This window comes from Perca fluviatilis, chromosome 8 (genome assembly GCF_010015445.1).
Source record: "Perca fluviatilis chromosome 8, GENO_Pfluv_1.0, whole genome shotgun sequence".
Taxonomy (NCBI): Eukaryota; Metazoa; Chordata; class Actinopteri; order Perciformes; family Percidae; genus Perca; species Perca fluviatilis.
In genome coordinates, this window is record NC_053119.1 from 5673050 (window position 1) to 5682883 (window position 9834).

Sequence of the window (9834 nt, forward strand, 5' to 3'; positions counted from 1 at the left end):
ATGCATTGGTTAGGTGATTTTTATTGAGGAAAAATGCCAAACATTCTCCAATTCCAGCTCATAAGATCTCTCCTCTGTATATCGATCATAACAATATCTTTGGGTTTTGGATAGTTGAGCAATTTAAAGAAGACACCCAGAGCTATGGGAGATGTGTTCAGAATGTATCACTGTTTTTGGACACTTCACTGAATAAACCATTAATCAATGCGGTACTGGAATAATTTAAAGGCATAGTTTCTTGTTTAGGGAACAGAAATGGCCCTTTTATTTGACATGAATGCCTATTTTCTTCACAAGTATTTCAAGAGATGGTGTTCTTTGCATAGATGATCAGTTAAACTGTAGTAGTGGTTTCAGTGTGAACATTAAATTAGTTATCTAAGAAGTGTGCATGTATTTTCTTATCCTCCTCAGACGTCCAGCAGCTGTTGGTGGTTAAAAAAGAGGTTCCCTCTGAGCAGCAGGAGTGGAGCTCCAGTCTGGACCAGGAGGACCCAGAGCCCCCACACATTAAAGAGGAACAGGAGGAACTCTGGACCAGTCAGGAGGGAGATGAGCTTCAAGGGCTGGAGGAGGCTGATAACAACATCCTGTTCCCTCTGAAGAGTGAAGAAGATAATGGAAAGAAAGCTCAGTCCTCACAGCTTTATGAAAGCCAAACTGAGGAGAACCGAGAGGCAGAGAGAACAGAAGCTGATGGAGAGGACTGGGTAGGACCAGAACCAGCCAGGAACTCCGATCCAGACAGTCCTTTTCAACCAGCTACACATGACAAGACTTCAGACTCCTCTGAACCTGAGACTGATGACAGTGGTGACTGGGAGGAGACTAGGGAACCTCAGTCAAGTTTAAACTCTCTGCAAAACAATGAAGAACACGTAAGTGATGGTGAATGCAATACTGGAAACCCATCAGTTTGCTCATCTGAATGTGCTGGACGCTTTGGCCACGAGGAACATCTGCAGAAACCCACTGGAGTCCAAATAAAAAGGAAAAAATATTGTTGCTCTGTTTGTGGTAAAGGATACACTCGTAAGAAGTCCTTATGTAGTCACATGAGACTTCATTCAGAAGGGAAAGGTTTCACCTGCTCAGTTTGTAAAGCAATTTTCAAGACGCCTAGCAATTTGAATATACACATGAGAATCCATACAGGGGAGAAACCATTTAGCTGTTCAGTTTGTGGTAAAAGATTTGCACAAAAGGGAAGTCTTAAACCACACATGAATGTCCACACACGGGACAAACCATTTAGTTGTTCAGTTTGTGGTAGAGGATTCTCTCTGAATAAGACTTTAACGACTCACATGAGACTTCATTCAGAAAATGTCTCACCTGCTCAGTTTATAAAATAGTCTTCAGTAGCAATTTGGTTAATCACATGAAAGTTCACACAAAAAAATCCTAACCACGATTATTTAACACAATTCCTCATTGTCTTTTGGCAAGATGTTGCAATTATTGAAGTTACAAAACCGTGACGCAGTTGAAAACAACAGTGAAAACACCTTGAACTGTGAAGTTTCCTGTAAAAAAATCTTTTCCCCATTTGAACTTTGTCAATCAGAACAAGACAAAATAAGAGTTTTTATATGCAAAACCCAGTGTCCAAAAAATGTTTTTGTGATCGTTAGGAGCTGAAATTAAAAGTTTAACTGTAAAACCCTAATTGAGGGCATTACTGATCAGCTGAAAACTGTCAGACTTTAAAATGATCCTGTACAGCAAAGATGAAGCTACACAAATAATTTAAATTCTGTTTTTATGTTTTTATTTTACTTTTTCTAGCTGCTGTACTTTTTTGTTATTACATGTATTCACTGATTAGACTTTTAAATGGTCTAAACGTATTTTTTGTTCCCCAAACAGCAGTATGGGTAAAATTTGTGATTTAGTGCGTAGTTTCTGTCGCCCCCATGAGGAAGTCTAAGTAATGACAACAACACTGTTGGCGCATTCTCTTTGCCGTCGGTCACTTTCTTTTTTGGATTTTAGTCCTTCCGCTGAACGGGTAGTTTTTTTTTCTTCTTCTCTCAGTACAATCGCTGACTGAAACATTTCCTGAGCGCTTCTTCAGGTTTTCAGCCACGCCTTTACCTGTTGCAGCAGTCCTCTCCGCCTCCAAAGCTGAACGCTGCGGTTTCCTTTCTCAGCTGTGACCTAAAACGCGTCACTCGAGCTTCGGCACTCGAAAGTCTCTGGACGATACCATTTTGTAAACCTAGCCATACTGAGAGAGTTTTTTGGAGCTGAAAGGCTTAATTAGCTTTTTTGTAGTCTAAACCCACAACATTCCACTTCAAGGATTGCTCCGTTGCCGCCAAAAATTCTGCCAGATGTCACTATTTATGACCGGATGTCCGTCCCCTTCCGCTTTCTTTGTGTTGGCGTTCTAACCCCCGGTGGATTATGGTTAACTGCTCCTCAGATCTCTGCAGGGTAAATCCAGACAGCTAGCTAGACTCTGAATCTGTCCAATCTGAGTTTTCTGTTGCACTTTTGAACGTACACCTGTTCCACTAAAACAAGTTCCTTCCCGAGACTATTTTGCAGCAGCACCGGGGCGCCGTCCGGTGCTTAGCCCCGCCAAAGACGATTGTGATTGGTTTAAAGAAACTGCAATAAACCAGAGCATGTTTTCCTCCCATCCCGGGAAATTATTTCCAGTTAATGAACTCTGCTGCTTTTGAATTGATCTCCCATCATGTGTAAAACATCAACCGTTGATTCTTTAACTCCTCAAACTGCTTTTGGTGTTATTTCAGTCGAGTCACAAGTCTTTAGACAAACTTTTGTTGGACACAATTCAATGTCTGATTTTTTGGACTTACCCAGTTGCCTTTTAAAAGGATGGGTTCAGATATGTCAAGCCTGTCTTCTTACAACAAATCTCCATCTCCAAGTGACTACAAAGACCCATACCTTTTGCCCGGCTCAGCAAGGAAACAGTTAATATTGTACATTAAAGACATGCAGTTTAATAGATTTAATCGTAAAACATTTCTAATTTTTCGATTGAACCAGTGGCTTCAAGTTTTTGTGACGACCTACAAGTAAGCAATCATGTTTCAGATATCTAGGAGTTGTTAGCTCTTTCACCCAAGTATTGAGGCCCAAAGAGATACAATTATGCAGAAAAGATGTGAGGAAAGGTTAAAAAAAAAATTATGAATACACATTTATGGAGCAGGACATGACTCTGTAGTAGACATGCAAAATGTTTCCTCTTTTCTTTCTTTTGACTTAAGTTTTCTGTTCCAGTTGTTGCATTTGAATTTTTGTTTACATTACCTGTACCTCAGTGAAGATTCGAGTAGTACACTTCTGTAAATTTGGAACTGGACACAGAGTACACAATTTTCTGTGTAAAATATTAATAAACTTGTTTAAAAAAAAAAATGTACAAAAAAATCATCATTAAGGTTCTTAACAGATGTGATTTTAAAGGTCCCATGCAAGGTTATTATAGTTTTGCATTTTTCAGTAGTTTTTAGTTTTCAAATTCAGTTTACTTTACCGGGCAGTAAGAGTGCTTAGGGACCGTCTACAAATTACAACACCAAAAAGGGCTACAACAAAAATATTTATTAATTTAACTTTTTTTAGTAAGTGCTGTAATATAAATAGCAGGAGATAAGTTATAATTGAGGTAAGTTTGGAGACATTACCTTATTTAATCATTAAATGAATAAATATTTTTGTTGTATCTCTTTTTCGGTGTTGTAATTTGTAGACGTCCCTAAGCACTCGTCTTACTGCCCGGTAGCAGTAGCAGCAGAGAGCTGAAGCCAACAGACAAGTGTTACTAACATAAACTTCTGGTGTACTTACAAACTTTACAATCCATCGTTTTATGAGTACATAACCTATTTATAATAGTGTAGAAGTTTGGTATCATTTTGGGCATTATTAGTGGGGTAATGTACAAGAGACCCTCTCGGATCCATTAGCGCCTGCACCAAGCTATTCAGCTAATAACGCTAACTCTCCCAATTCGACCCAGGTGAAAAAAGCTTCTGGGGGGTTGTTTGGCTTGAGGTCATGGTGCAAAGGACCCTAGGGTGAAATGACTCTGAATCATCACTTTAAGGCTGATACAGACTCCAAAATAAGCTAAATCAAGCTACAAGCAAAATTTTCTCTCCAGTTTAAAGCCATTACTTTTTTGTTTTTGCTTTACTGTAGAAACTGTTTTGTGCCATAACTGAAGTGTGACAATAAATGGAAAAGAAGTGTGGTTAATAGTCGTGTTCATTCTTGTTTCTTCTTTAACATGGCCGACCACTGATTTCATCATCTTTCATGTATTGGAGTGATTCTGTTTCTATGTGCTCCATGAAAGGAGAATCTTCAGCCAGTGCAGGACAGATTTCAGTTCCATTTCATTGTTCTGATGTGCAGGAACCTTTTTTAGGAAGTGGATATTTGTTTACAGATTCTCTCTCTCTGTTTAAGGAAGCCATAATAACTGCAATTCAAAGTTGTACTTCAAGATTTGCCGCAAGTTACTTTAGTAGTGTATTGCTTAGGAAACAGGACACATGTATGTTGGGTTTTTTATTATTTACTTAATAAAAATTTAACTTGAGGATTTTTGAATCTGTTTCCTCATAAAAAGTGGGGGTGAGTAATGAGCTACATCTAGACCATTAAAATAAAAAACATTTAATTTGACTTTGAGTCTTGATCACGAAGACGGCAAATTTGACATGAACTGGATTAAATATGATTATTCAAAAACTCAAAGAAGAATTTGTCAGAGTTGAAGACGTTTTTTGATAAATCAAAGGTCTTAGAAAGTAAAAAAAAATTAAACAGCTCACTTCTTGCATGGAAAAAATGGACAGTAATTAAAGATGGGAATAATAAGATCTTGATTTTATAAGTGTAAGGACTTTTATTTTGAAGGCAACCCATCAAGTTGCAGCAGAAACCAGATGTTCCTCTTGATGGAACCTAATGTGAGTAGAAACAGCAGAGTCACTTTGATGTGCTGAAAGTGCTCCAACAGTACTGATCCATCAGAGCCTCAGTGTGTCCGGATGAACCTGTCTGAATGGACTTTTTGCTGCTCACCCAACGAAGCTATTGAAGTAACTTAGCATGCAAGCTGGTTAACAACACGTTGCTAACCATAGCTGTTTGTGACCCTTTTCAGAGCAGTCATTTTGACAGGTAATTGCAGGCCAAACACAGGTGTCATTAATAAGGTTAATTATGGCCTGGCCATGGCCCTGGTATGAGTTAGCATTCAGGCGCTAGCTCACTGGAATGGCTGTGACACACTGAATAGAGTGTGGATCACTAATTTGATGAGTTTCACCTGTGTTTACCCAGCAATGATATGTCAACATTGCTGCTTTGAAAAGGACCTGTTGCGATGCAGACGCAGTTTGTTTGGAGAAAAAGTGTCTGTCATTGTGTGAAAATGTCTAAAGTCCAAATGCTGAGAGCTTTTGTCAACCAGCGACTAACTGCGGCTGCTGAAGAGATATTTGAGCTGTTTGAAAGAACGATAGCAGAGTACGAGGAGGAACTTTGTCGTTCAAAAAAGGAGAACGAGCGACAACAGAAACGACTGGATGCTGTTTTTAACCCTCAGCTTCGGTTACACAGAGCAGGTTTGTTACCTTTTACTTCTCCTCTCAGTTCACACTGTTTATACTGACATCAGACCCATATGGGTCAACTTTGAGGGCCCTCGTCTCCTGAATGGTTGGTCATTCTGGTTAATTAAACCATGTGCTAACGCTAGGCTTGTTCGACATGAGCTGTGCCTTGCCTGTAAAGTTTTTTTTAAAACGTGGGTGCGTTGAACCCCTTGTTGTGTGCCCAAGCACTCTGCCGTTTTATTACCATGAGTTTACAGACTGTCTGTGCGGATTGGGTATCACCTGTGACACAGCCGGTAGTAGGTAGTCTCACTTTGCCAGACTTTCCTTCACTGCTGAAGGAGGGCCAAGCGCGGTACGGAGCAACGGCGCCTCTGCAAAATAGCCTCGGGAAGGAACTTGTTTTGGTGGAACATGCGTACATTCAAAGGTTGTTGAAGTCGTGCAACAGAAAACTCAGATTGGACAGATAGTCTAGCTAGCTGTCTGGATTTACCCTGCAGAGATCTGGGAAAAGGTTAACCTCACATGTAAGTCCTCATAAATTGACTGGAGTTTAAAATGCCAACACAAAGGAAGCCCAAGGCAACGGATAAGCTACTCATGACAAGACTTCAGACTCCTCTGAACCGGAGACTGATGACAGTGGTGACTGGGAGGAGACTAGGGAACCTCAGTCAGGTTTAAACTCTCTGCAAAACAATGTAGTACCTGCAATTAATGGTGAATGTTATACTGGAAAAAATATTAGTTAGCTCCTGTAAATGTGCTGGAAGTTTCGGCCATGAGGAACATCTGCAGAAACTCACTGGAGTCCATATAGGAGGCAAACCGTGTACTTGTTCAGTTTGTAGTAAAATATTACCTGGAAAGAAGCCCTTAAAGGTTCACATGAGACTTCATTTAGGAGGAAAACATTTCAGCTGCTCTGTTTGTAAAACAAGTGTCAGCAGCAGAGGTGGGAGGTCACATAATTTAATGTAGGCTACTGACTACAAACTCATTGCGCAGTGTAAAGTTATTTTATGACTAACAGACATATTACATACCTCAGGGCCAATTTCGGGTCTGTTTGAATCATTTACGATCCACTAATTGTGTCCAGCTGTTAAAAGGCAGACCGAGATTGACTCGGGTTTGGCCCATCTTTTCACGGAGTCTTGTTTGCTGTTACAGGTCATTTATGATCATCAGATGACAAATTACAGTTACATATAGTTACTTTAAGTTAAATTATGTAATTAGGAAATACTTGGCAACAGTTTTAAAAATAAATACATTGGTTAGGTGATTTTTATTGAGGAAAAATGCCAAACATTCTCCAGTTCCAGCTCCTAAGATCTCTCCTATGTATATCGATCGTAAACAGTATCTTTGGGTTTTGGATAGTTGAGCAATTTAAAGAAGACACCCAGAGCTATGGGAGATGTGTTCAGAATGTATCACTGTTTTTGGACACTTCACTGAATAAACCATTAATCGATGCGGTACTGGAATAATTTAAAGGCATAGTTTCTTGTTTAGGGAACAGAAATGGCCCTTTTATTTGACATGAATGCCTATTTCTATTTCAAGAGATGGTCTCATTTGCATAGAGGATCAGTTTGTGAATGCACGTTTCACATAATTAACCTTTTTGTTACTTTTAATAGTGGTTTCAGTGTGAACATTAAATTAGTCATCTAAGAAGAGTGCATGTATTTCCTTATCCTCCTCAGACATCCAGCATCTGTTGGTGGTTAAAAAAGAGGTTAAGCAGGAGGACACAAAGCCCCCACGCGTTAAAGAGGAACAGGAGGAACTGTGGACCAGTCAGGAGGGAGAGCAGCTTCAAGGGCTGCAGGAGGCTGATATCAAGTTCCTGTTCACTTCTGTCCCTGTGAAGAGTGAAGAAGATGATGAAGAGAAAGCTCAGTCCTCACAGCTTCATGAAAGCCAAGCTGAGGAGAACAGAGAGGCAGAGAGAACAGAAGCTGATGGAGAGGACTGTGGAGGACCAGAACCAGCCAGGAACTCAGATCCAGATAGTCCTTTACAACCAGCTACTCATGACAAGACTGCAAACTCCTCTGAACCTGAGACTGATGACAGTGGGGACTGGGAGGAGACTAGGGAACCTCAGTCAGGTTTAAACTCTCTGCAAAACAATGTAGAACCTGGAAATGATGTTGAATGTAATACTGGAAAAACACCAGTTAGCTCCTCTGGATGTGCTGGAAGTTTTGGCCACGAGGAACATCGGCAGAAACCCACTGGAGTCCAAACAGGAGGCAAACTGTTTAGTTGCTGTGTTTGTGGTGAAACATTCCCTCTGAAGAAGTCTTTAATTAGTCACATGAGATGTCATTCAGATGGAAAACGTTTCGCCTGCTCAGTTTGTAAAATGGTTTTCCGTAACCGTAGCAATTTGGTTAATCACATGAGAATCCACACAGGGGAGAAACCATTTAGTTGTTCAGTGTGTGGTAAAAGATTCGCACAAAAGGGAAATCTGAAACAACACTTGATTGTGCACACAGAGGAGAAACCATTTGCGTGCAGAGTTTGCAATAGACGATTCAATCGACAGCATAGTGTCAAAAGTCACTTGTGTTGGAGAGAAGCAGATATAAATTAAGCTTGTTGAACCATCCCCCCCCCCCCCAGCAGGATTAAATAACTGAGGGCCAGATATGGTTCAAGACTGAGCAACTAAAAACTGACCGACTTGTGGCTGATGCAGACCATTTACAGCTGAGACAAAGCAACACAAATCAATTAAAATTCAGTTTTTATTTGTCTTTACCTTATTTTGTTTTCTAGCTGCTGTACTTTTTGTTATTACATGTAGTCATTGATTAGACTTGTTTTTAACGGTCTAAAAGTATTTTATGTTCCCTATACAGCACTATGGTCAACATTTGTGATTTATAATTAAAATGACTTGACTTTGCTCCAAATTAATTTCTAAATGATTGAACTCTGCTGGTCTTGAATTGATCTCATCATGTTGGTTCATGAACTGTTCAAACTGTATTTAGTGGCAGTACCAAAACACAACTATGAGGACTTATGAGCGGTTTATGGTAATGGCACGATAACACCAAGATGCTTTGCAGGAAAACCCTTTGTTTTCTTACAGTATGCAGCACCTGTTGGGTGCTCTTCACTGACATTGCGATTTAAATTTTTTATATATTTTTTTTTTTACAGTTTTTAGACTTGCATAAACAATGATTTGGCATTGAGTGGGTGAAGTCTGGATAAACTGTGGCGTGTATGAGTTGATTGCAGGCACTAGACTGGACAGATGATGTGAATGAGCCATAATCGGCTCGGGGGACGGCTGCTTCTTGACAATGATTTTAAATCTCGTCATATGGGGATACCTAACTATGTTCCTACTGTATCCAAAGTGCTTAGACAAAGACATGCTCTAAACGTTATTTATGGTATTACATTGCTTGCTCCACCTTGGCATCTCACTAACTCTCTCTCAGTCTGGTTCTTTAGGAATGGAGAGGGGGGGGGGGGAAGAGACTGAGGAGGTCGCTGTCAGCACTGTGACAAGTCCTTCACAATATCTGGATATTTAAAGATTCATCAGAGAGTTCACACCGGTGAGAAACGATACAGCTTTGACCAATGTGGGGCAACATTCACACGGTTATTTGGCTTAAAGGTCCCATGGCATGAAAATTTCACTTTGAGGTTTTTTAACATTAATATGAGTTCCCCCAGCCTGCCTATGGTCCCCCAGTGGCTAGAAATGGTGATAGGTGTAAACCGAGCCCTGGGTATCCTGCTCTGCCTTTGAGAAAATGAAAGCTCAGATGGGCTGATCTGGAATCTTCTCCTTATGAGGTCATAAGGAGCAAGGTTACCTCCCCTTTCTCTGCTTTGCCCACCCAGAGCATTTGGCCCACCCATGAGAGAGAGAGAGAGAGTTTTCATGGCTTGCAAACAAGCAAAGTGACAGTTGTGTTGGCTGTACCGCTGCCTCCATCAGGTAGTTCTGTTAGTTCCTAACCCTTTAAAACACCAGAGAACTCACTACGGGGTTCCCCAGTGTCATAAGTACCATAGAAGGGGACGGAACAGAGTTCATTAATAATGTAGCAAAGTACATACTGTAGCTTTCCTATTTTACTGAAATTAAACAATGGTTATGGAAAACAAAAAAAACAAATCCTCTGTAATCGTTTATAATCAGTATATCTATGAATGCAGGAAGAAGTAT

The 9834-nt window shown here is 40.2% G+C and overlaps 1 protein-coding gene across 1 annotated transcript in view; it reads left to right on the top strand.

The window, feature by feature from the left end:
• The window catches only part of LOC120563750 (gastrula zinc finger protein xFG20-1-like), a 12494-nt gene extending 3925 nt beyond the window's left edge, over positions 1-8569 (top strand). The window contains exons 2-5 of the mRNA XM_039808140.1: positions 418-1357; positions 1873-1880; positions 5373-5624; positions 7334-8569. Coding sequence (XP_039664074.1) covers positions 418-1357; positions 1873-1880; positions 5373-5624; positions 7334-8232 — 2099 coding nt within the window. The 3' untranslated portion in view covers positions 8233-8569. The remainder of the gene's footprint in view (positions 1-417; positions 1358-1872; positions 1881-5372; positions 5625-7333) is intronic.
• The last annotated feature ends 1265 nt before the right edge of the window (positions 8570-9834 follow it).